This window comes from Cydia splendana, chromosome 18 (genome assembly GCF_910591565.1).
Source record: "Cydia splendana chromosome 18, ilCydSple1.2, whole genome shotgun sequence".
Taxonomy (NCBI): domain Eukaryota; kingdom Metazoa; phylum Arthropoda; class Insecta; order Lepidoptera; family Tortricidae; genus Cydia; species Cydia splendana.
In genome coordinates, this window is record NC_085977.1 from 11,234,054 (window position 1) to 11,261,699 (window position 27,646).

At 36.9% G+C, this 27,646-nt stretch overlaps 3 protein-coding genes across 3 annotated transcripts in view; all 3 read right to left on the bottom strand.

The window, feature by feature from the left end:
• Positions 1-27,646, bottom strand: part of LOC134799113 (zinc carboxypeptidase-like) — a 243,886-nt gene that overhangs the window by 160,317 nt on the left and 55,923 nt on the right. The window lies entirely within an intron of this gene.
• Positions 14,383-17,129, bottom strand: LOC134799239 (zinc carboxypeptidase-like). The gene is made up of 6 exons (XM_063771619.1): positions 16,815-17,129; positions 15,969-16,359; positions 15,601-15,685; positions 15,156-15,358; positions 14,857-14,941; positions 14,383-14,694 (listed from the first exon to the last, which is right to left on the bottom strand). Exons 1-6 carry the CDS (start codon positions 17,096-17,098, stop codon positions 14,435-14,437), a joined length of 1,308 nt encoding a protein of 435 aa, XP_063627689.1. The 5' UTR covers positions 17,099-17,129; the 3' UTR covers positions 14,383-14,434.
• On the bottom strand, positions 18,614-23,888 carry LOC134799240 (zinc carboxypeptidase-like). Its single transcript, XM_063771620.1, has 7 exons — positions 23,550-23,888; positions 22,887-23,062; positions 21,895-22,121; positions 21,679-21,766; positions 19,822-20,024; positions 19,032-19,116; positions 18,614-18,807 (listed from the first exon to the last, which is right to left on the bottom strand). The coding sequence occupies exons 1-7, from the start codon at positions 23,834-23,836 to the stop codon at positions 18,614-18,616; spliced, it is 1,260 nt and encodes a 419-aa protein (XP_063627690.1). The 5' UTR covers positions 23,837-23,888.

The following is a 27,646-nucleotide window of genomic DNA, read 5'->3' on the forward strand; positions in this document are numbered from 1 at the left end:
TTGTACATGATTTGTACGTAACGTACAAATAGCCATGTCAGATAAACGTCAGTCCATACAAAAGTTTGCACAGTTGTGCAAGGTTTTCGCCAGAGGGGTAAGCTCTGAAAGGCAACTCCGGTTATTAAATGCTAAAAGATATCACTCAATAGTTCGGGCGCACTCCATTCACCACTACTCCAAGCAATAGTTAAGGCACGTTCTAAATACACTGGCGTGGCTCACTCCGCGATTTCGTCGCGTCGCTACAAGTAATTGCGGGCCACACCAATATTGGTGTCTAGCAGTAGTAGTTGCCGCGCACCGCTACGGAACGGACGCCTACTTGCGCTTGCGCCACCTTGCAGTAATATTTGTCGTAATAAACGCATTTTGTTAGAAAACCTTCTGTACCTAGTACTATTATTTATTCTGTGCTAGCGAGGAATCTAAGAAGATATCATGCGCTAGGGAGGGACAATATGATGAGTTGCACATGATGCACCTTAACAAAACCGATGTTTGAAAGCTGTATGTAGATAGCTTTCAAACATCGGTTTTGTTAAGGTGCATCCACACCGCAGTTAACTTTTGTGAAGCAACACTGTACACCTACAAGATCAAGTAACTACCTACCGTGTTGCACAGTGTTGCTCCGAAAAAATTAACTGCGCTGTAGATGCACTTTAGACAGTGAGAAATCTGTTTGTAGTAATATTTCTTCTGTGGTATCGCGTGAGGGATCATACTGGAAATCCTCAGCCGATGGCTTTGTTCAGCAGTGGCTGTTTTACAGCTAATGTGATGATAAAGACGATGGCGACAAAATGAAATGACGAAACCAGCAGTAACATTTAGTATGCGCAGATACTTTGCTTGAGACACAACACATGTCTCAAACGTGAGTATTTTCACTCAATTCCCAAATTACAATTTTCTTAAAAGAAAATACTAGGTAAGTACTGTTAAATAATTATATTTCATGAATGTTACTATAAATAAGTAATTTATTAGAATAAACAGAACTTATTTATGACGTTAAATAAATACAACGGAAGTACGTAAACCTGCAGAGCTAAAAAACTCGTTTTACGTACGAAACAACAAGCATTTAACTTCAAAACAACATTTCGTGCACGCATTATACCCATTACTTACATTGCTCTAAATAGCTAACAATTTAAGTATGAGAACGTTTCTATTGCCGGTAATGTGATAGACTTATTGTTTTCTTTGCAATTATTTAGACATCAACTTTCTACAAAAAAGGTTTTAGAACATGCACTTTTGTACCTCTAAGTATGTTTTGGGAAAGATATGTTGAATAGTAGCGTCAGTTTAAAAGACGCAGCTGTATTCATTTCATCAACAGTTCGCTCATAATCAGATTTATTTTGACACATTCCTTTCTACAATTTTAATGTGTTAGTATATACCTTCGTTGTTCTATAGTAAAGTTGATTAACAGATAGTTGAATTCTATAAAATAAACCATAAAAATAAGACTGGATATTTAACTAATAAGCAAAATATCTCACCACATCTAACGTTATTGTTTGACATTATTGACACGATGTTTACTTATTTGGTAGGATTGCCGTATTTACCTACATTGATGCCAAAATAAAACTTAAAATTAGGTTGGCGCCAAAACAATTAACAAATTACAAGTACCTAAGCGACAATATTAATACTTACAAAGCTATCCACTGAAAATCAGCGTTGTTGCACTATGTGCTCCGACACATGCTGAGTGGTATCCCCTTTGAAACAACAAGTTACAAAACTATAACATTATAGGTATTTAATATCTGTTAACTTTAAGATTGTTGTGTCAAATAAATTATTTTCATTTCATTTCAAAGCAAAGGCTGTCGATACTCAAGTTACCCCAGAGAATAAGAAGCGAAGCTTAATAAAAGCTGGTAAAATCGATATAAATACATCACTGGTCGGTGATTGCCAGGGCACCCGAACGAAACGATTGATTGGACTGTGTGAACGATTATGTGTATTCACTATAGTGCCTCATAGTATGCATTGCGAGTATTGGGTACTGGAGAGCATTTAGACATCGTTAATGTTGGTAGCATGTTTAGAGCAGCAAGAAAATTAAAGAGTTAATATGGCCAGAGAGAAGTAAATTTATGAGGAGTTCTAATATCTGCCGCATGTCTTATTATCGTAGTTAATATGGTGCTTTTAATTTTAGCTGTGTGGATATAAAACTGTTATTTTCCTTTATAACACAAAAAATGTAATTTGCATTCGTTATTTCACAGTTTTTGAAAATAAAGTTATTTTTAGTATTTATGTAGGTACCAAACCTTTTAAATGCGACAATTTTTAAACACTATAACAATCTAAATCCCGCGAAATACACATTAGCTCACTAAACGAATCATTTTGCTAAGTTTATCATGTTAGCAAGTAAATCATACATATTCTCCGCCACCGTATAAAACTTCGTTTCTTACTGTTTATAGATTGCGCCATTACAGACTTCACTCCTCTAATATTTAAAATCACTCCTCTAATATAAAAAAGTATGGCTTAGGGTCTGTTTACACATTGATTAGTGTTTATTGCGACTTCATACATTTTTCACTAAACGCAAGTAGCTTATCCCGTATCCACACTTATCCGTATTAACCTTAATAATTTATTTGTGGTCATATCGTATAAAACATGAAGGGTATAAATAGTAGATTTGCATACAAACAGCAATGTTATTAAACTTATATAGGTAGATATAAACTTTGCAATATGCTTTTACTTTAATAAAGAGCAACATCAACATAAAATTCCCCAGAGAATAGTAAAACCAATACCAATCGTAACTATTATTACATTTGACCATGCGTTTACGCACGATTCTATTTTCAACCGTATCTGTAAACAAATAAAGTGGTTTTTGCTGTAAAATAATAGAATAAGAAACGAGTTAGCAAAAGTGAACGAAGTATGCATATAACTGACCCTAACAATACGCAAGTTATTATTGTAAGAGCACTGAACGTCTTTATTGACACTAAAATACAATGCAGTGTCGTTGTCCGGTTATGCATGTAACATAGTAGAAGATAAACTTAAAAAATATATAGGAAATGCATTAAATTCCTGCGCCAGTGCTTAGGTTTCAATCGATGGAATCTGACAAACCGGTGGTTTTAAGTTAACTTGGCCAGGACTATGTTAATCGCCTTAAACTTTTTTGCCATCTACAATTTTATGGGGCTCATTTCATGTATGTGTCAATAACCTTATGAGTATGACTAAACTTCCAACATTCGCAACGATAGGTAAAGTGATCAACATGTACTACTTAATAATATAACTCTAGTAACACGTTTTGACCGAGTTGCTTATTGAACTCAGAATTTATAATAAGATTGCGATTTTTTTTTGTTTTTGTAAGAGACATAAAGAGCTGCGTATCTCCTCAGCTTTTTCACATTTTCCAATCCGCTAACCTTACGTTTTGGTACTTCACACTTCAATATTATCTTTAAGCGTAAAGCGTCATCTAGCACATCATCCATTTTGTCATTCTGTGGTCCTACAAATATACTGTGAACGTTTAAAATAAATGTACACCTAATAAACTACATACTGACTTATAATAATTATAGCATAGCGACCGGTATACGAAGGCATTAAGCAGTAGCTTAAACTTATTCGCGTCGCAGTGTGGGGTCAACTGGACGCGCATTAGCCTGTAAAATAAGGTTTTATCTTAAACTTGATCATGCACAACTTTACCGAAGTGTCGCATTTGGCTTATAATAATCTTTATAGGTTTGTTGTGACTTCAAAGTGTAAAGGTTAATCTTGTTTCTGGAAACAATTTGTATTTAGTTTATATCCTTACATTTACGAACAATCGATTGTAAGCTTTACTTAATTGGAGATAAGTTATACAAATGGTCACTAACTGTGTCTTCATAAGTAGGATTAAAATATGAAATATTGATTCCCCTTTTCCCATTCCCCTGTACCTTTATACAGGTTACCTACTTACTTAAGTTATATTTAAATATTTAAATATCAGGTGCCAATTCACGATGACCTGACTTATTTGATTGATCCATTATTGATAAGAAATGCTCTTATTCCGAATGTAATTGATCGATGCGGCGATAGCCCGGCGTTAATGTTTTTTGTTTACCGCTTTTTTATACAAGAATCGCGCCTACTTTTAAAAGCTCGTAGGTATATGTTTCTTATAATTTATATAAATTTATACCTACCTTAATTTTCTGGAATAAGGGTGTAAAAATTACTGTTATTTTAAGCGAAATTATTTCTTTTTCAATACTTTGGCCTACATAAAAAACTATAAAAAATACTAAGTGGTTTATTGCCAAAATTGATGCCTTACATATTTGTTTCAAGATTCAAATACTGAAATCAAAGTACGTATTTAAGTGCTAAACCTTTTCTTTCTTTCTCTCTTGGGGCAACAAATCAAGCCTTTTACTTAAATTGAAGACAACCGATAAGTAATTTATACCCCAAGTTAACTCACACTTTTTTGTTTTTGTAATAAAACTTAGTAGCTTAATTATTGTTTACGGCTTGTATAAAAACAAAATGACTAGGCAATTTGGTTGATACACATTTTAACATGGGTCTCATAGCGCGTCGGGACAGGCGAGATGTTTCAACTGATTATATTTAAAGCCAGCTGCAACGGTTAAATGTTTATAATAATAATATATTTGATACGGAGATATGCTGTCATTTCGTTTAAGTTTGACAGTCGGCGTAGTCTATGTTATGGAAGGTAAAGGTAAGGAAAACAATTTCCATGTATCAAAAAGTGTCTATCAAAAAACCTTAAATAGGCGGCGCTACAATACCTAAAATATTTTGATAAAAAATTTCAAATCATTAACAGTGCACTTCACTCCGTCAATAACGCCTACATTCTTAGCTACTCTACTCTACTCTACTCTACTCTACTCTACTCTGAAGAGATTTCGAACTATTATTAACAGCTGACTGCTGGACACTTTTAAAACTGTTCTACCATCATAAGAGATTTCGATCTTCTTTTACTCTATACTCCATGGTCTATGTGACAGAGCGAGAGGACGTTCTATTCCTCACAGTTTGGATTTAAAGTATTTCAGTTTTTAAAGTGGAACATTAGATTCAACCAAAATGGTTTAACCAGTTTTAAGTATTTTGATTGTTTCAATTCAACACCATGCAACAATTCGTAAAAACTAGAGTCGACGCCAATTCTAGGTATATTAATATCCAATCTGATCCTTTAAATAGTTTAAATGATACGGGAAAAGTGCAAAAAATGAAGTAAGAAATTTTATATTACCTACGTTTTTTAGTTCCTAAGCGGAGGTTATCAATACTTTTTAAGTAAACAAAGTAAAAAGCGGATTACTATTTCAAACATTTAAAAACCCAACACAATCCGAATCATAGTCGCTTATAGCGAACAAAACAAAAAAAAACTCTCAACAAGAACATTCACACTGCGACTAGAATTCAATTGCAATATACATAGTAGAAACAAAAGCCAGCGTCGGCCATATTTGGTACGACAAACAAAGCCACAATAAAATATGTAGAACACAGCAAATTTATCGGAAACCACGTGAGGCCGATGCTCGTTGGTCGCATGCATGCCGGGACATGCATTTGATTGGGACGTCACCAATGATTCTCGATCGTGGTTTAATTTTTATTTAGAGACGAATTTTAATATACAGCCAAACAAGCCTCACAGTTTCATACATGCCACTTTGTATGCCTCTGCTCTCGTTGCCTACATCGCTCTTGACTTCTTCTTAGTCGGATACTCTTGTCGGAGCAGTCGTGGTCATTGAGGTCGTTGTACGGCCTTTTTTGTTTTTCCCGCCATGCTTTTCTATTTATTGCATTCCGCACGCACAGATTTAAAGGTGACCCGGTGAGAGCTTTAACTTGGTCGGTCCATCGCATTGAAGGCCGCAATCTGGGCCTTGTGCCATCCACTCTGCCCTGAACAACAAACCTGTCCATGGCGTCGTCTTCCTCGCGCTCTTGGCTTGATTGAATGCTAAATAGAACCCGAATCTTTTAGTCCGAGCGAGCGCAAAGTGCAAGCGTAGTGTCTCCGTTTCAGCATGGGCAAAAATTCTTATATACGTCCGGCTATTCAGCCGGACTTACATCTACAGGTCACATTTCTCAACCGATTCTCGTAAAATTTTGGTAAGCACGTTCGATAATTATGTGGGCTTTTTTTACTAGTTTAAATTTTTGGAAAACTTTAAATGGTTACTCAACTCGTTTGTGTTAAACTGCTACTAATACTTTTGAATGCAAACTGTAGAGTACTGGAAAAGTATTCCATGGTGGTAGATGCGTTGTTTCATCCTACTTCTTTTTGATGCTGACTGTACCTATACTACCCATTGCGCGGCAAAGTCATATTATGATACTTAAGTATTCTGATAAGTACGTAATTGTTCTCTTATTTGAAATCTTGGCCTGAGGGTTAACTGGTAGAGAATGCCTTCTGGCATTAAGTTTGCCTTTTGTACAATTTTTACTGTGCAATAAATAAATAAATAAAAATAAATCTCATGTTTCCTTATTTAAATATAAACGTCTAAAAGCTTAATTATCCAAATGGTAACCCAGGCGCTGCTAATGACAAACATGCAGATTCAAATGATAACTAATGGAAATTAGTAGTATCCAAAATGGCATATAATCAACTAAAAATAAACCTAACGCGTTACTAAATACAGTAGGTTCTTGGATATCGGCGCAACCATCCACATATCACATGCCGAATATTCTAGAAATATGTACATGCAAAACCTAGCGAGCGTTGAAAATAATTAATTTGCTACAAATCCATTACCGATGAGTGCTCTGCCGTGAAACTGTTGGGTAAACAATAACTGGTAGCTGCCGGCGATTTTGAGGCTCTGTTTTTTGAAGCATTGATTATAACGTCAATTTTGGGACTTTTTAAACGCAAAAAGTGATATTTGCTCTTTTTTTCAAGTACGTCTATTTGTATGCTCAGGTAATTGGGACTACGATGAAAGCAGCTATTTTCAAATTTAAAAAGAATGTCTCTTTTTCAGGTAAACAAAGCCCGGCAACCCAATATATATTTATTAAGAGATCTATTTTGCATTTCGTTTGAACATTATCTAATATAAAATGAATAGACCGCCATTGTGGTGGCTTGATAAGAGCATTGCACCTTTACGAGATAATTAGATCTTCTAGACTACATGTTGTCGATTCTATTAGAAATTCGGCTTAGTTCCCGATTCGCCGGATTCTTGTTCCCTCGGATTCTCTTATATTACCTACTCGGATTGTGAATTGTGACGTCCTAAAGAAAATCCGGCGAATGAAGAATCCGACGAAACCCGAATCCAGCGAATCGGGAACTAACCCAAATTCACAAAGTGATTAAGCGTAGTAGTAATTATGCGTGTAGACTGTTGCACTTGCAACGTACATATAGTGCAGAGCCCGTCTGTGAGGCGCGCGAGCGGCGCATTCGCTAGATCTGAGGGCCTACCGCGAACCATGTTCGACGTGTTGCTCCCTGTCACACTTACGTGCGAATCTACAAGTACGACAGAGAGGCAACACGTCGACCGTGGTTCGCGGTAGGCCCTCTGGACGCGTCTTATCACTAAAAGAACCACATTTTCAACCGACTGCAACTAGGAAATTACTGAATTAACTACTAGAGTACGAAATTGTTATCGCAAAGTTTCTAAAGCAAGTTCAGTACCGTTCACCGTAGCTACACTGACCACAAGTGCACGATAAGGGCCAGCGAGCAAATACGAGTACTTTTGTGATTAATCCCGGCTCTATAGACGGCTGCTGTAAAACACCATGTGAAGATTCCGCCGCCGGCTATTAGGCTATATGAGGCCGGTCAGCGAGAAACGATGGTGTTACGCAAGATGAAGAAATCCAGTAAGTAATAAATAATTAATAAATATTAGGGGACATCTTACACAGATCAACCTAGCCCCAAACTAAGCAAAGCTTGTACTATGGGTGCTAGGCGACGATATACACAGTTACATACTTATATAGATAAATACATACTTATATACTTACATAGAAATATCCATGACTCGGGAACAAATATTTGTATTCATCACACAAATAAATGCCCTTACCGGGATTCGAACCCAGGACCATCGGCTTCACAGGTAGGGTCACTACCCACTAGGCCAGACCGGTCGTCATATATCAATAAAGGTTCATAGTTAGAATAATAATAACGAAAATAAGACAGTCAGTGCGCTTTAATAATCATCATCTTCCTCGTGTTATCCCGGCATTTTGCCACGGCTCATGGGAGCCTGGGCTCTGCTTGGCAACTAATCCCGAGAATTGGCGTAGGCACTAGTTTTTACGAAAGCGACTGCAATCTGATCTTCCAACCCTCAGGGTTGAGGGTCAACTAGACCTTATTGGGATTAGTCGACCCCGATCCGAAAAGCGACCGGTATATATCCAATATGGCATGCGTGACACAAACTATTTAAAATGCAAGTCAAAATATGCATTGTTTATTTATTTACGACTTTATTGCACAAACAAATAAAAATGTACAAATGGCGGACTTATCGCAAAAAGGCATTATTTTTGACTTAAATACAATATGATTTGTACTAAGAAAGTTAGCATGCGAGGAGTACCTATACCTATACCTAATTGGCTTATATTTACACTACACAAATCTACAATAGCTATGTTAAACATTTGATATATAGGGAAGTAAATTTCTTTATCAGTCCAATTTTTTTAATACATCCGATGACTAAGACTAAATAACTTAAATCGTTCACAATACCTAAAATAAAGTGGCCCACTTATTAACAGTCCGCCGGACGGTATCGGCCTGTCAGTTAGAACAAAATTTTGACAGTTCCGAACAACTGACAGACCGATACCGTCCTGCGGACTGTTAATCAGTGGGCCCCTTAAGTCACCGGTGATGTTCCAAATAACGCCGTCCACGGAACCACGTCTCGCGCTGCGTTATCGCGATTGCAGCTCTTTGAGCCCCGGGCACGCATTCCTTCCCCGCTTGTGTAGTACAAACTGGAGGAGTTTACAGTTAAAATGCCCGTGCCTACTTTGTGCAGTCAAGTGTAAAAATATTCACAATATCTAAAATAAGTCACCGGTGACGTTCCACATAACACCGTCCACGGAACCACGTCTCGCGCTGCGTTATCGCGATCGCAGCTCTTTGAGCCCCGGGCCACTCGGAACTGCGCACGGATTCCTTCCCCGCGTGTGTGGTACAAACTGGAGGAGTTTACAGTTAAAAATGCCCGTGCCTACTTTGTACAGTCATGTGTAAAAATATGGGTGCACAGATCATACTCAAAAATATGTCCCATAGCTCGCTGACATAAGTGTCAGCGAATTAAGAACTACGGGACATATTTTTGAGCACCTAAGTTATCTCCAACTCCGCTGGTATTTTGGGGACGTTTGTGCCGGGTACTTACCGGATTAGAATACTTATAGGTTTATAGCTTATTATTATGTGTTTTGTAATGACCAATCTCCTTTTAAATTTGACGATGCGTGTTGTGGAGGACATGTGAAAATGTACGCTTTATTTTGACGAAACCTGAGGTGGATGAGCTATCTGTATGATGACGAAGCCTGCGCTGTGGATTTTTTTTGCTTTAAGCTAGGAACGATTTTCAGAATAGTTAATGTTAGTTTATACTTGTTGTATTGTGTACATAATATTGCAATTTTATCAAATAGGTAAAGTAACCTGTAACTGAATCATGCCAAGCTAACTCTACACAGACTTCGCAGTACAAACCGCACTTATAAATAACAATGTTTGATACAATTGCAATATTATATGAACAATACTTGTACCAGTAGATGTTACTCTACCTAAGGTTATGTAAAGGATTTTGTAATTACACAAAGTGCCCCCCTAAAATAATGCAAGCTATTTTTTTTATACAGCTATTTCGGTACTGAAACCCTTAAGCAATGATTCGGCATTATTAATAATTTAATATCGTTCACCCAGTCCGGTCCGATTTGGTTGTAATGTAATGATATACGAGATCAGATTTCTTGAAATAAAATAGCAAAAATAAGAATAAGAATAAAGAATAAGAGGATCCCAGTTAAAGTTTGTTACATTCACATTTTAAAAGTCGGTTAGTATTTATTAACATCACATGCCGATGTTGTTCGTAATATTTTAACATACAGGTGGATTGTATGATGAATTGATAATATATTACAGAATATCGGCAGTGATTGAACACTGCCTAAGGCGACTGCTTGTAATTTGAAAATAGCCATTAACTTACTTGACTCAATCTTGCATTCATGAATACGTGAGTGGTGCAAATTGAAGCAGAAATGCTTTGCAAGAATGTGTAGAAACTTTAACTATCTTAAAAATAATGTCCTAATGGAACAATAAATATCTGGGAGACCGAGCTATGAGCTTTTCTCGGAAAACATATAATAACTCAAAACTGCGCGTTTTTCCAGAGATAAAACCTAGTTAGATCGATTTTTCGGCCCCGAAAACTCCCATGTAGCAAATTTCATCGAAATCGTTAGTGCCGTTTCCGAGATCCCCGAAATATATAAATAAATATATATACAATAATTGCTCGTTTAAAGGTATAGGATTAATCACTCTTTACGACCTCGTTTTTGAGTTATGATACCCATAGTGGTAAGTAATTTATTAACTGCATAAAACAATTAATTCAAAAAATTGTTCCGTTCTTCCTACAATCTAGACTCCACAAACTTTATATGGTAGGTAACCAATATTTTTGACAAATTTTCAAGCTTATCGGCCCCAGCTTTGTAAGATATCATTAAACCATTTATCTAAAGCAGTTACAGAGATGACCTAAAATTTCTAACATCTGATGTCTGACTTATCTTTTCAATTGAATGTTGTTATAGTTTTCCCAACCAAGGACAACAAAACTAAACAAAACGAAACAAAATTCGATAAGTGCCACCCGAGCTATTTATTGGCTATTCCCTAGAAAATTCCTAGCTATCCCATAAAGGAGGCTAGAATAGCACGTGAGTGTAGATCTAAGAATAGATTATCCCAATACACAAAGAGTTTTGATAAAATTGAACTCGCTTTTAGGTTTCCTTACATGGAAAATGTTGTCGCCGTCCAGCACTTGTTTCTATTTTGCCTCCACTAAGTTAAGCAACCGTGTGTTACATTCTAAAAATCTTTCTGAACTGGTTATTGTGCTTAGTTCTTAAAATAAACCATTTAAACCTTAATATAAATTAACTTACCATCAGTCGGCCTAGGTAAGGTGACAATCTTTGATCAAACGCTTTGTGTATCTCTATCACTCCTCCATATTCGTTATCGTACGAAAACGCCTACATGATTATACAGGGTGGCTAAAAAATAAGTGCATGCCCGTTGCCAGGGAGGTTTTGGAATTATACTGAGCGACTTTTACTATGGGACCAACATCAATATCGCGAAACAATTTTGGCTGTTTCATACATTTTGGCTGGTCTATTTTCTATTTATTTAGAAATTTTATTCAGACAACAAGGCCCATATTACAAATACCTTACATCAGACTAATATACATATGTATTTTATAAACTTAAAACTAAACACTATTTAGTCGACAAAACGGCGTGGCTCCGTTGCATGGCTGCTCTTGTGTCGGAGGGTTGTGGTTTCTATGGGAGGGTAATTTTTTTTTCGCGATTTCGGGGTTGGTGCCATAGTAAAACTTGCTCATGCTCAGTACCTATAATCCCCAAACCTCCCTGGCAACGGGAATGCACTTATTTTTTAGTCACCTTGTATAGCTTTTTACTATAATGGCAATTATGAATCCGACGCCACAATAAACTTTTCACATGTCTTACCTACAAAATGCGGCCATGTGAGTAAAACCCGGTGAGCTTATGCAATTGACTGTTTGAGCTAATATTGTACAAACTGTTCGGGCTTGGGAACTTTTCAGTTGCCGGCTAAAGTCAATTTTGCGGTGTTTGAAAGAGATTTTCTTTCAACAAGTGGTCTTTATTTTCAACATTGCAATTCAAAGTTTAGATATAAAGGATCAAGTATTTTATTATAATTTGTTGGCTATGTAGAGTATGTAGACACCGTGTGGGCAGGTATGGGTCAATTATTTTTGACAGTTGACAGTATTTGCCACGGTAAATAGATAGAGTTAGACCACGATAAGTCTGCAACGATTTTGATAGCACACGCAGTGCAAGTGTTATTTAAACGTCATAATTTCATAGAACTTTGACGTTTAAAATAACACTTGCACTGCGTGTGCTATCAAAATAGTTGAAGAATCAGAATCAGGATAATATTGTCTTGGTGTACCTCTAAGTACTACTTACTATGGAATAAATTAATGATTTGTCTGCATTTACTGTTATAATTAATATCATTCTGCAATGGTATCAATGGTGATTAAAAAGTAATGATTACGAAAATATTAATCGTAAGCCAATTATCAGAAGATAAAAAAACACCTGTCTATGTATATATATATATATATATATATATATGTCTGAAGATAAAATAAAACCAGGTGATTATAGATGGAATAAGATTAATGTGGATTTTAATAAATGTTGTTAACTTTTAATAATAAATCGTATTTGGCTTAGATCCCCACGTCACAGGCTAAGCCTAGTGTGGGGATCACTGTACTTCACCTATGTAACATCCAAACTATGAAATAAATATGTTTTGAATTTGAATTTTTTTGAATTTGAATTTGAATTTTACAAGATAAGTATAATAAAATTCCTAGCATAACTGAATATCGTTGAATGGAAGAAGCTGAATTGGAGTGATCTAATATGTTTGTAAACTAAAACAATAAATTAAAAACTGTTTGTTTTAAACCATGTGCTATAAAATTATTATCAAAATGTAGTCGTATCTTTATGGTTTTTATTTTACTGCTATAATACCTATTTATATTGTTGTTTTATTACTGCTTAATACTTAATAATATAATTATCAACTCTAAATTAAATCCATTGAAAAAAAACCGGGCAAGTGCGAGTCGGACTCGCGCACGAAGGGTTCCGTACCATAATGCAAAAAAAAACGAAAAAAAAATGGTCACCCATCCAAGTACTGACCACTCCCGACGTTGCTTAACTTTGGTCAAAAATCACGTTTGTTGTATGGGAGCCCCATTTAAATCTTTATTTTATTCTGTTTTTAGTATTTGTTGTTATAGCGGCAATAGAAATACATCATCTGTGAAAATTTCAACTGTCTAGCTATCACGGTTCGTGAGATACAGCCTGGTGACAGACAGACGGACGGACGGACGGACGGACGGACGGACAGCGAAGTCTTAGTAATAGGGTCCCGTTTTACCCTTTGGGTACGGAACCCTAAAAATACTAGAAGCTACATTATTTTTAGTTACCTACTTGAACTACATACTTAAAATATAAGCCAACACTAATATAAGCCTAAGGTTAGTTAGTAATTAAGTAGTATAATTTATTATAATTTATATTCGTGAATGTTTCAATTATTAAAGCAATAAATGGAAGTGACTAAGACATAGAAGGTAGGATTGTATAGAAGTGGTATACGCGTGCCACCGTGAGGGACAAAACATACGCAAATGCGACACTGTGATTGGTCGAATTCATTTGTTGCCCACCATTATCCATACTAAAAAAAGGTGGGGAACAAATAAAATGTGAGACTGTGACAAGGACAAAGAATAATAGTTCTTTCGCTGCTACTCCTACTGAAAGATACATAAGACTATCCCGTTCTGTCAGTTACCCCCACCACTCATGCCAGATCCAGGTATATCCTAGATTCATGGACTAAGATTGATGTGTTTAAATATAATATTATACTTAATTCGACACTAATTTTTATAGACACTAATAATCGAAACTACGTAGGTACTTATTTTTTAAATAGGATTGCTCTTAAGTTTCCCAATGTTATATAGGTACCTACGGTTGTTATGCATAGTTGGACAAAAGTAAATAAACTTTTTTTTTTATTTACTAATAATATGTGGCTTTCCATCACAAAGAGGATGTTTCAAACAGACATTCTGATCAAAAGGTCCTTATATTTTTGCACTTGAAACATAAGGACGTTTCTCTGATGGAAAGACACTTAGCCAAGTACGTACGGAAAGGTGAAATACTTATACAAAACTTTATAAAGAAATGATTAAATAAAATGTATAATTTCCTAAAATCGGTGAATAGGTAAACAAACACATAAAATTTATTAAATGTCTTTATTTTGCTTAATTTTATGGCTTTCCAAGGCAAATAATTTCGAAACTGTAATCATAAGCAAACTATATAATGATTACCGCCATGATATTGAATAGATAAACGATATAATAAAAGTATGTTGCTGTTTCATCACTGGTTAGTTAACAAGATATAACAAAACTCCTAGCATAACTGCGAACGATCCTTGAATGGAAGAAGCTGAGTTAAAGTAGCCCAAAGCACGTCCTTCCCTTATTAAGGCTAGCACTGAATCCCAGATTTCTTCGTTGTTGGGTAGAATTTGCTCGGCGGGTAGGAGATGACCGTATTCACCTCTGTCGCGTAATTCGTAGATGTATGTAAGAGGGATACGTAGTTTTTCTTTTACCCAATCTACACTAGTTCCCGTTGCTTCATCTAAAAGAAAACAAGTTACATTCACAAAACATTTTAGATAACTTTTATTGGTGACCGTACTTTAACCATGTTTGTCTAGCTATGAAATATAGCTCTTTTTTAAATGTCTAGATGAAAGTTTACTCAGATAAGAAAATATGATTACGAAGCAAAGTTACTTACAAATTACTTCAGCCACATTTCCAGCTACATATGGCGTTCCGTAACGTACTGTCAATGATCCTATTGCTCTTCGGGCAATTTTCACCTGTACAATATTAAATTTCTTAAACAAAAAGTAACTCTAACAAAAGAACTATAATATAACGTAGAAATTCAAATGGTGGTTTAATTTGCGTTGCATCTAGATTGCAGAATCGATCACGGCTAATTATAAATAGGGATAACTACAGTAAGTAGGTACGACGAAAAGTATACTGTCACATTTGTATACAATGCAAAATTATACATTAGAATATTACCGAATCTTCATAATTGTCCAACGGTTCAGTAGTATTTCCGTAAGGGACCATAAGCATTTGTCCCGAAGAATGGAAACTGATGTACATTTCCATATTATCTGCAACGCTTTCTATGTAGGTAGCTAAAGTACTAGCTTCAGGTTCGGAAAACGGTCCAGTGCCGGCATAGTTGTTGCTGATAGGATCGTCGCTAGAACTTTTAACTGCAAAAAAATGGTACATATTTTTTTTTTATATTAACTTGACACGTGTTAATATTTGCCTAAAATAAATAAAGAAAGACTTAAATTGGATTTTTTGACTGTAACATTCACACGTGCTTTTGTCATGTACTTTTTTTGCGAAAACATTTTTTTTCTTTGTATTTTCGACACAATTTTTGTCTTTTTGCTTTCCTAATATGCATTTATATCGATTTTAGAAATTGAATAAATGTTATACTTACGCATCCAATTACTGTCCCAATTCCTGTTTAAATCAATACCAAATTCAGTTCCAACGGGACGCCTGTTTTTACGCCATAGTCTGTACTAAAAAAACAAAAAAAAAAACAATGCCAATCGTGGCTCTGACAAAAACAAAACATTTGAAAAACTTATTTATACTTTAATCAAAAGCTAGTATAGCCACCAAGTGGATGCTGCAAAAGAAGCGCGGACGTGGCAGGGCCAGACGGCGGAACGACTTCTAGACACATTTCTCGGTTCCTGACCGGAAAAAGCACAAAAACGGGAGTTATGGAGATCAAGGGAAGAGGCCTTTGCCCAGCAGTAGGACACTATCACGGGCTAAGAAAAAAAATCAAAAGCTTACGTCTGTCCAAGTCCAAACATATCCATCAGGGTTAGTGCAGGGAAATATGTACCAATCAAAATCTCTGGCAGCTGCTTGAGCTTCAGGGTCCTCACTGTACAAAAGCTGAGTAATAATGTAGTTGACTGTTGCGTAAGATATCCATTCTCTGGCGTGTATGCCTCCTTCAATAAATATGGTCTTTCTGCCACTACCGTGAGAAATTTTAACTCCTTTAATTTCTCTTCCTTCATATGACTCTCCTCCATTGATTAATGTAACAATATCACTGTTGGCAGCAGCAATGTCATCAAGCCAAGCGTATATGTCATCTAAAGGAAAGTAGGCATCCCAAGTCATAGATTGCACATTGCGTTGAATATATTTACCGTGTTTCTCGTTGTCAATTACCCTGTTAACATAAACTTTTAGTTTAACACTAGTTACAATTACATCATTTGTTAGGGTTCCGTACCCAAAGGGTAAAACGGGACCCTATTACTAAGACTCCGCTGTCCGTCCGTCCGTCCGTCCGTCCGTCCGTCTGTCACCAGGCTGTATCTCGTGATCTGTGATAGCTAGACAGCTGAAATTTTCACAGATGATGTATTTCTGTTGCCGCTATAACAACAAATACTAAAAACAGAAAAAAATAAAAATTTAAGTGGGGCTCCCATACAACAAACGTGATTTTTGACCGAAGTTAAGCAACGTCGGGCGGGGTCAGTACTTGGATGGGTGACCGTTTTTATAGATAATGGTACGGAATCCTTCGTGTGCGAGTCCGACTCGCACTTGCCCAGTTTTTTTTAAGTTTCAGTAAGACCTTCATATTATTTTATTAAGAATCATTCATATTTTACTTACGTTTGTATATTTTCAATAGTAACTTCAGCATCTATACTATTTGCTTTTAATATATCATCAAACGTTTTTCTGTACCCAGGTGATGTAACTACACTGACTAATTCATTCACACTCACTGGATCTTCGAAAAAATCTAACTGGGGGTTAGAAAGCATTGAATTCAGTATTTCGAGTTCTTCGACGGTACTCGGGTTTACCCTATACAGGGCATAATTGGTGAAATTAAACTTTTCGCTATTTGCATAGCTACTTAGTAAAAGCAAGGTAGCCAGTAGTTTCAACATATTGTTCTGGAAAACATAAGTCAAAATCAAATACATAGGTATGGTGATTACTCGTGTAAGTACTTTTTGTTATTAACCTCCTGAGTCTCCCTTGTCATTATTGCAGTTTTGAATTTGGAACCTTCTTGTATTCCATTTTAATTCAAAATTCGATTTGGATTAAATCCTTTATAAGGGCGTCAGGGACTCAGGAGGTTAAAATTCATGTAAAAACCAGCACACAAAAAAACTGATTGAAACTACGGGTGAAACTAGGGCTGGCTCATTCCTAGCCCAAAGAATAGGCAAAGCTATTAACATGGGAATGTAGCCAGCCTTATGGGCACCCTTCCACAGGGGACAGATCTGGGGGACCTAAGATAGGTGGATAAGTTTTATTTATTTTATTAGTTTTAATTTATTAAGTGTAAACTAAATTTTAATAATAGTTTATATGTAAGTGTTATTAATTAAATAAAGTTATACTCATAACAAATATGTAATAAAAATAAAATAGATTAATTATTTAAAATAAAGGTACTTACTCGTTTGCAATATGTCTATGTACTAAAATAATATGTATTAATATCTCCTATTAAACCTAATTTAATAAAACTATTATCAAATTAGGCTTATCTTTATGGTTATGGTTTTACTGCTATATGTTATTGTATTTTTGTTAATACTGATAATTAATACTAATCATAAATTACCTTCAGATATCAAAATAGGAAGGTCGATCAAGGTAAGTGAGACTGGCCATCACATTGGGCCTGTTTAAACATTGATTAGTATTCATAGCGAGTTCATACTTTTGCCACTAAAGGCAAGTAGCAAGTAGCCTCCAAGTTGGGGCCTCCCAATTTGAAGGCCAGTCACACTTACCCCTATGCCACACTTACCAGTATTTACCATAAATAATATAACAGATTTTGTTTTGACATGAAACCTTAAAATTATTACGAAAGCTCTTTTCAGTGAAATATTATTAAGTAACGTATATTTTTACAATAAATTGGTATACCTAATATAATTCGTTGATAAGATTGGTTATCCAGATGTGCGAGATTACAAAGTAAATTGGTTTGTTTACATTATTCACAATTTCAATGGAACTGCACTTTAAATCTAAAACTGTACACTGCAATATAATTTTGCGTATAACTAACAGGTGCAATTTTGTGCGTCTAAAGTGTGTAAGGATAAATAATTCATCATCATCTTAGCTGAAAGACGTCAACTGCTGGACAAAGGCCTCGCCCAAGGATCTCCACAACGTACGGTCATTCGCTGCCCTCAACCAACAGTTTTCCGCGACTTTAACCAGATCGTCGGTCCATCTAGTCTGGGGCCTTCCCACGCTGCGTCTTCCATAAATAATTATTTTATGGGAATGTCAAATATTGGTAAATTGAAAACGATGTAAAAATCTCCACTAAAATAGCTTTTTCCATAAAACTATTTATTAAAAATTTCAATAAACCAACTGAAACACAATTAATCAGTTAATAATAATTTATTGCTTCTTATTTCAGCCTACAGCACATTAATAAATTTTGCCTCTCTGATGATGGCTATGACTGCATCGTAGGTTTCCTCACAGGAGGGCAGCACCTGCACAACGGGCAATACATGGCCCCAACCGATATTGTCCCTCAGCAAGAAAGTAGCTGCTACTGGAGGTCTGAACCTGTATTTGGCCCAGTCGACGAGTACGCCCGTGGCTCCGTCTAGAAGAAAACAAATCAATGAACTTCAATGAAGGTTGGGATCCGTTAACCAGACATCAGTGGTAGGTATCTTTTAAAGATATAAATAATTCTTAGTAATTCACTAATGAACCTATCGATTCTGTGATTTTACTATTGTTACATATACATTACTATTTTTCTATTCCAAAATTCTTAAAGATAAACGGATTTTATACCTTATAATTATTATAACAGTGTCTTACCATGAACTGTAGCGGAGTTACCAACTAAATATTGAGTGTCATATTTCACAGCTAACGAACCCATTGCTCTTCGTCCGATAGTAATCTGGAATCATATTTAATGTAACGAATACTTACTAAAAAATAAAATATAACTGTTAAACAATTGAAAATACATAAGTACATAATTATAATAATGCGATATCCTAAAAGTAAAAAAAAACAAAGGCTTCTAACAGCTGTGGCTGGATTTAAAGGAACATCTTTAGCTTTCATGCCTGACTCCATAACGTCTATATTTGCCGCAAAACTAAGTCAGGTCATAATGCCATCTCTTTCACTCTTGGTTGGTCTTATCAAGAGTAAAGGAGATAGCATTATGATCTCAGTCGCCAGTTAATTTTGCGGCAAGTATAGACCACCCAGCCTCGGAAGTCACCGCGATTGTGGAATGACGTTGCTCCAGTATCCTGAAATCTTATAATCTTCGCCTTGGTCGTTTAACTATAAGCAAATAATGTTTTTTCTACAATACACAATCAATGTATTGGACTGTACCGACAGTTTTTTGGCGACGGAACCCTTTTGGAAAGCAAAATTTTTGACGGAGCCCCAAAATTTTCGTTTGACAAATTAACTGTGGACGAGAAATATAGGAGCGCTGCATGTTTATTGATTTGTTTTCGCGTTTTCTCGCGGAACCCCCACAGAGACTTTGCCCTAGCCTAGAGCCCTGGTGGTGCGCGTAGCACACTGAGAATGGCTGATCTGGATAATTGTAACAAAAAAATTATGATTTAAATTTGCTAACCATCTCATCGTAGTTGTCCAGTGGCTCTGTCGTGTGAGCGTATGGTATGACCAATCTTTGTCCAAATCCTCTGAAGGACAAAACTGCGGCTAAATTGTGACCAATAGATTCTATGTATCTGGAGAGAGCACGGGTCTCTGGTTCAGAGAAAGGGCCAATACCGATGAAGCTGGCTTCGGCTGGGCTGAAGCTTCCACCGCGAACTGAAATAGAATAACCGGGTCTCTATTGTTTCCCAAAAAGTTTTAAGTCATAATGTATTGTTTGTCCGCATTTTCGTTAGTCATAATTTGTTTGGTTCAGAAACGCGTAACTTTACAGGATTGCCATAAAACAAACCTAACCTATCTATAGGATGATAACCTTACGAAAATCCTGAAGAGTTAACGGTTGCAGTTTTAGGACTAATGATAATATAACAAACAATACATTATGACTTAAAACTTTATGTGAAACAAAGGGACCCCAGATTAACCACCTAATAAGTGGTTATATGTAATTCTCACGAAAAACGGGGAGAGGTACAACAGACGCCATTTTTGCACTTCGCTATCTGTGCCGATATAAAAATACCGACATGCCAAAAAGAACCTGCATATGGTGTTTGTTGACCTCGAAAAAGCATACGACCGAGTACCCCGAGAGGTTTTGTGGTGGGCTCTGAAAGAGAAATGCGTGCCTGGGAAGTATATAGAGCTAATTCGGTCGATGTACAATCGATGTTGTACACGCGTCCGGTCAGCTACTGGCACCACTGACAAGTTCAGTGTCACGGTAGGCTTGCACCAGGGATCGGCTTTAAGCCCTTACCTCTTCCTGCTTGTTATGGACGCTCTGTCGTCTGACATACAGGAGGAGGCACCCTGGTGTATGCTGTTTGCCGATGACATTGTGCTTGTTGGTGAAAACGAACTCGAGGTGCAGAGCAGACTTGAGAAATGGCGGCAAAAATTGGAGAATGTTGGCCTGAAGATCAGCAGATCTAAAACAGAACACATGTTCTGCGATTTTGGCAGTCTCTCCAGTTTTGCTGCCATTGAACTCGACGGCGTTACATTGCCGGTCTGCTCCGACTTTAAGTACATCGGTTCGCTAGTACAGTGCGATGGCGATATTGACCGTGACGTGAAAAACCGGATTAGCACAGGATGGATGAAATGGCGACAGGTTACGGGAACCATTTGCGACGCCCGAATGCCTCTTCGGTTGAAGGGCAAAATTTATAAATCAATCATAAGACCTGTCGTCATGTATGGATCAGAGTGTTGGGCCCTAAAGGTGACGGATGAAAAGAGAATGCATGTAGCTGAGATGAGAATGTTAAGATGGATGTGTGGCGTGACGAGAATGGATAGGATAAGGAATGAGTATATAAGAGGAAGCCTGAAAGTTGCACCCATAACAGACAAAGTAAGGGCAAATCGCCTAGCGTGGTACGGGCATGTGATGCGGAGGGATGAAAGTCATGTGATGAGAAAGGTATTACGAATGAATGTGGAGGGAAGTACGAGAAGAGGAAAACCGAGGAAAAGGTGGATGGACTGTGTGAGAGATGATATGAAACGAACGCAAGTGAGTGATGAAATGACGGGCGACAGAGAGGTGTGGAAGAGAAAGACATGCTGCACCGACCCCAAGTGAATGGGACAAGGGCAAGATAATGATGATGTAATTCTCACGACAAGTTAAAATAATCTGGATTTCTTAGTATTTTCCTAGTTAAATTATAAAGAATTCTTCCGTATCGCAAGCATTAAGGTTTCTATATCAAATTCATATGGACGGTATTCGATTTGTAGTTCAGTTGCAAGATAAAAAGCAACCTGTTTTGATTAAGGAACATTAGAATTAACTTACCTCCCCATTGAGAGTTCCAGTTTCTTGTAAGATCAACTCCAATCTGGTTGCCCCTTTGTGGTGTGCGGTTTTTAGTCCATAATCTGACCTGTGTAAAATAAATATCAGTTATTTAACTATAAGAACGGATAAGTAACATTGAATTTAAATTTTTTTTGCAGATTTGACAGCTCGCGACTTAAGTCAACGCCTGTAAAACAGCTGATATTTTCTTACACTGTTATCAGAAAACTCAAACCCATCAGGGTTGACACTGGGGAATATATGCCACTCGTAGTCCTGCGAAGCAGCCAATGCATCAGGGTCATCTCCGCGAACCAGCTGGTCCACAATGTAGCAGACTACGGTGGGAGACAGCCAATCGGCTCCGATCTGACCGGCTTCGAGAAAGAATGCTGGTCGGTTAGAGTTTCGGGATATCTTGATGCCGGTAATGTTTCTTCCTGGAATGTAAATAAATAACAGGTAATAAGTATGTTGAATTTCATTAAATCAGGCTTAAATAATTATAATAATTCAGCCTATATACATCCTACTCCTGGGCACAAGCCTCCTCTCATGCGCAAGAGGGCTTGAGCTATAGTCCCCACGATAGCCCAATGCGGATTGGGGACTTCACATACACCTTTGAATTTCTTCGCAGATGTATGCAGGTTTCCTCACGATGTTTTCCTTCACCGAAAAGCTAGTGGTAAATATCAAATGATTTTTCGTACATAAGTTCCGAAAAACTCATCAGAAAATCAGACTTATTTAAAGTTTTCAAAGAGTGTTGGTTTTGAAATTGCACATTTATGCAGTTACGAGTAGGTAGAGGTACCTAAGCATATTAATCAACTAGGCACATAGTTCAACAAGTGGGCCAACGTTGTAACGAAGATCGCAGGGAACCGTTGAATGAATACAATGATCCTGTGGTGATTTCCGGGGAAGATGTTTTGTCCAGCAGTAGGTATTTCTTTCATCAGATAATTCTTTACGATTACAATTTTTGCTTTCGTTAACATATAAATAAATATTACCCAGATCAAGCCATACATTTAAAGTTATCAAGTTTGATGGTATAAATGTCTATTTGCTGCTCTCAAATATTGCCTTGTTTAATTACGCTTGAGTATCCTTTACTTTCGGGTACATGAAGGACCTTTTGTATATGTCTGTGTATGATCCTTTTACTCGATTGGTAATTCAATTGATGTAATCCTTACCTTCATGTGAAGTTCCAGCAGTGACCAAAGTAACGATATTACTGTGCTCCTCCGCAAGGTGTTGGAACCAGTTATTGATATTCTCAAGAGTGTGGTAGCCTTCGAAGTGCATGACAGGCTCACGTATCACACGAGGACTGCGTTTTTGTCTGCTATGCACTTGAGCGTCGATGGCTCTGTAATAGGAGAAGCAGAGTTTCAGAAATATTTTGTTTTAACGTAGATTGTTTGACTGACGTAGATTAAATGTGTATGATTGATAGACATGATTTGTGATAGACTTATTCAAAAAGATGTATGAAGTTTTAGCAAACGCATCTTACACATTTAGTTAGGTCTAATTAAATTACAAATATTATATTGGTAAACATACACAGACATACTTCTACAATACTTCATACATTGAATAAGAGAAATATATGATGTTATATGATAAATCTAACTAAAAATTTAAATATGAAATAATTATATGACAGCGCCATCAGGTCCCACAAATCCTTCACAGAATGTTGCTGTTAAACCAATCGATTAGAATTAATAAATAACATATACATACAGTCATACGCCAAAACACTCACAAATCTCCTCTTATAATTATCATTTCAAATACATAAATTAATAAAAAGTATACATTCGTCTACTGGAAATATTTTAAATACTTACTCTTGAATACTATCCAGCATAACCTCATTATGAATATTCATTTGCGTCAAAGATTTATTTAAATCGTCCTTCTTCTCAGGAGGGGCCACAACACTCACATATTCTCCCACTCTAGTAGGAGGCCTCCAGAAATCCAATTCCTTGTCATTATATTCCAGATCCTTAAGAAATTGAACCTGATGCTCACTCTGAGGAATTATCTTGTACAACGCGTAGCCATCGTACCGAAACTTTTCAGCACTACTCAAACTAAAAATTAAACTTAATAAAACTAATTTCAACAACATTGTTTAAAGTGCCACTGAACTTATTAAACAATGTTAAATGAACTAGATTTTAGTACTACTAACGTTAATCCGATTGTTTAGCAAACTTTTGTATAGCGTTGTGGTAACACTTTGTTAATAGACATAAGTGTGAAATTGCATTAAATGGTCCGCTATTGATGAATGGGCACTGTAGTATCTAATCGATTTGTTATCACTAATCTAAATAGATTGAGCATTCTTGTTAGGAAATTATCGAAAGCTGCGATAAGAGTGTCAATGTATATGCATTAATTCCAATTTCCCTACATGTTGGAATGGATTTACCGTTAATAAAGAAATATACCTACTCCTTAGATAGATAATGGGTCCGAAGTAAAACTTACCCACCTATCAAAGGTCCCCCAGATCTGTCCCCTGTGGAAGGGTGCCCATAAGTCTGGCTACATTTCCAAGTGAATAAAAATATCCCAATAGATCTTCATTGTACGTAGTTTGAAGTCATTGAGATTCAATTAAAAATTATAATTTGATGGCAAAAAGATATACGACAAGGAAAGTATTGCCAGGTTCGTATTTTTCAGTTCTTAGTAATATTATTGATATCATTTGTTTTCATCTTATTTTATATTTTTTAATGGTGCCAAATTATAACTGCATTTTATTCTCCAGAGGTAAACTACTATAAAATATCCTTTTTAGGTACCTAAAGCGGTATTCTGGTTTTAAAATCTGTTAAGGTTTTGATATTGATATGATTTGATCGCTCCCGCTAATTTTTGCGTGGAATGCATCGAAAATTGTGTTGTTTGGCATTTCGCTCACACTTATGAAAATAAAAATCAACAAATCGTAAAATCAGAATACCGCTCCTAATATTAATCTGACCGTAAATCTCTACTGGCAAATGCACAGGCCATTATTTCTCATTCCAACTCCCACTACAAGTATAATCGGAAACTGGAAGGCTATTTCCGTCGCATAATAAATCCGCTAATGAGCAGTCGCAATTATAATAAAGATGGCCGTCGCGCGTAGCCACAATGACAATTTGTTGTGAGCAGAAGAGCGCGAATTCGGAAGATTGATCGTTCGGACATAGCCGTTTCAAAACAGTACGCGGAACGTAAATGGAATCCCACTAGTGTGCGGCACTGTGCGGCACAAGCATATTCAGTACCTACAAAAATGCTTGTGCCGCACAGTGCCGCACACTGCTGGAATCCCGCATTAAGGTCTCAATATCTGACACCTTTTGTCGCGTCTATTTCTATTTATTTATATGCATTACTATTGAAGTCATCAACTAATAGAGATGTACTGGCATATTAACCTCCCTCAATCGACTTTAATCGTCTACTAGTAAAATGAGAACAGTAAAATTTGTAGCCAAGATTTTTGCAGATAATTTTTTTTTTTAAATCGTCTGAATAGAACAAGTATTCCATTTTCTTAGTGTGCTAAAGGGTTAATAATTGGGACTGCCGACTTTTAAATCGATCGCAGATTTGTTAAGTTAACTAGCCCTAAAGTTAGAGTAAAAAACTCAATGTTTAACAATTTTCTGATGTCAAAATAAAACTGACAAACCGCGTCATGGTTAACATATCGTGACGAATGGTAACAATTAAAAGGTACTACGCAGACTATGCTGCACTCACTATACGCATACTGCTATCCATCTACTGTGCAGTAATTAGCCCCGCATCGGTGGCTAAGCGAGCTCTTTACTGTTCATTTTTAACTGTTGACGTTTTGACAGGTGGGCTACTCTCGGAAATTAACAGCTGTCGAACTTGGCTGTCAAAGTTTCAGTAGCGGGAAACGTGACTTGTGTAATTTATATTCTATGTATTGATCCTTTTGCTCGTCATATTATCATTCTTTGTGCAAACCGGTTAACATTTGACAGGGCCTGATTAAAAAAAAATTAAAACCGTACAACACTGCAATCAGTCTAGCAATGTGTGAAAGTTAACTAACTGCCAATATCAACATGTACAATTCTCAATCAAAACGTACCACTTTATCGCTTAGCACAAATACCAAATTTGCTTGTATCTTTATACGAACAACCTGTCAGAGCGTTATAGCAAGCGACAATGTGGTACCTTTTGATTGAAAACTTTTTTTTATATATTTTAAACAGACTAAATCATCATCATCATCATCATCATCTCAGCCATAAGACGTCCACTGCTGAACATAAGCCTCCCCCTTTGGGGGGTGAATGCCATAATCGCCACGCTTGGCAGGCGGGTTGGCTATCGCATTTGAGTACACCGAATTTGAGGGACGCTGCTGCCCGTCCACCGGTGGTCTTGGACGTAGTTTAAGGACATATCCGGGTCCAAACAGACTAAATGAATTACTATAATTTACTTAATATATATATGGACCTAACTTCAACAAATGGTAAAACATTAATAGGTACTGTTGCCAAAGTTCCAAGTCGGTAAATTCTTCCAGGTATCATTTATTAAGAAAATAAGAACTGTCAACTCAACTCACTTTTGCTCCAGTAACCAAGTGGGTGCAGATACATTTTAGTCCATTTCCATGTTTAGTTTTAGCCATCGATCCCTGCGGTTGCCGTAATTTGCGGATTCAGTATCAGCGGCAGACGAGCGAAAAACAGACACACTTTTGTGCAATTGAGCAGAACAATTAAACGGGCACGCATTTGTGGACATGGTAATTAATTATGTGGATAATTTTATGACATGTTGGAGTGGCAATTAGTTCAATCACATAGCAGTGGGATTTGGCTATAAGTACTTAATTGATTTTGAAAAGCTTTGTGTGATTCCTATTAATTGTAATTATAAACACTAAAAGCTGGTCAGACTTGTGCCACAACGAATTTGTCGATCTTCGAATCTTGTAACTTGTAACATGCGGATGTCACTTTTTGACAGCTTTTGTTAGAAAGGGGTTTCCACTTGTATTACAAGTTACAAGCTTTTGAGAAAGAAGCCCCTAGACGTAGAATTTGTTTCAATACAACTCTTTGATTCGGTTCAGAAATGCGCGGTACGAGTACGTGTAGTTGCCGTTGCCGATCCCAAACTTACAAAACAAATGGAACTGATTAAGTTAGAAATAAGTGTAAAGAAAAGTGCTAAGACTCGTATAATGAATCGTGCTCAAAATAATGACATATTCACGGTAGTTTTCACCACCTTTCCGTTCACTATTGGCATGGCGATCACCTCCACAGTCTGGATCTTGAATGGCCGCGCAAATCAGAATGAACTGGCTGCCGAGGTTTCATAGGTGGTTCTTTAAGAAAAAATATACCGTACAGGGTTATAGGGGTACAGTCACCTTCAATAACATGTTACTCTTCGAAGGCCGCAAAAATATGTGACACGCTCTTATGGCTCTACAAATAAGATGGTGTCAGATATTTTTGCGGCCTTCATTGTGTAACATATTATTGCAGGTGACTGTACACTTGTACAGGGTTAGTTCTTGGTTTAAGAGAGACTATAATTTCACTCCGTTCCGCTCCGGGTGGACACTGTAAAGAAGGCCTGCTACGGATCTACACAAGCGCCTATTATCAGGAAGGCGGAAAATCTTGCAGAATGGAAAGCCTTGGTGCACAAAATAACGACCTCAAGTGGTCGTGACCCTCAGTTATGAGGAATCGAGGAAGAAGAAGAGTTTCAGTCATATTTTCGCTGTTTTTCTCCAGTAATAACGCACGATAACGACATAAACAAACTGCTCATCGTTTTTGAGCCGCAGACCGCAGTCCACACCGCGACCGCTGCTAATTGTGATTAATGGCCGCTCACTCGTCGCCGCGTCGTTTGTCTTTCGCGA

What these genes read in the sequence shown, in the direction of transcription:
- LOC134799239 (XM_063771619.1), bottom strand. Translation starts at nt 17,098, where the DNA reads ATGTTGAAACTACTGGCTACCTTGCTTTTACTAAGTAGCTATGCAAAT. An exon ending in ACTATTGAAAATATACAAAC is followed by an intron (nt 16,360 to 16,814) that starts GTAAGTAAAATA and finishes TTATGTTAACAG; the next exon opens with GGTAATTGACAACGAGAAAC. An exon ending in AAATGTGGCTGAAGTAATTT is followed by an intron (nt 14,695 to 14,856) that starts GTAAGTAACTTT and finishes GTTTTCTTTTAG; the next exon opens with ATGAAGCAACGGGAACTAGT.
- LOC134799240 (XM_063771620.1), bottom strand. Translation starts at nt 23,836, where the DNA reads ATGTTGTTGAAATTAGTTTTATTAAGTTTAATTTTTAGTTTGAGTAGT. An exon ending in TGCTGGAACTTCACATGAAG is followed by an intron (nt 22,122 to 22,886) that starts GTAAGGATTACA and finishes TTTACATTCCAG; the next exon opens with GAAGAAACATTACCGGCATC. An exon ending in TTGAGTTTTCTGATAACAGT is followed by an intron (nt 21,767 to 21,894) that starts GTAAGAAAATAT and finishes TATTTTACACAG; the next exon opens with GTCAGATTATGGACTAAAAA.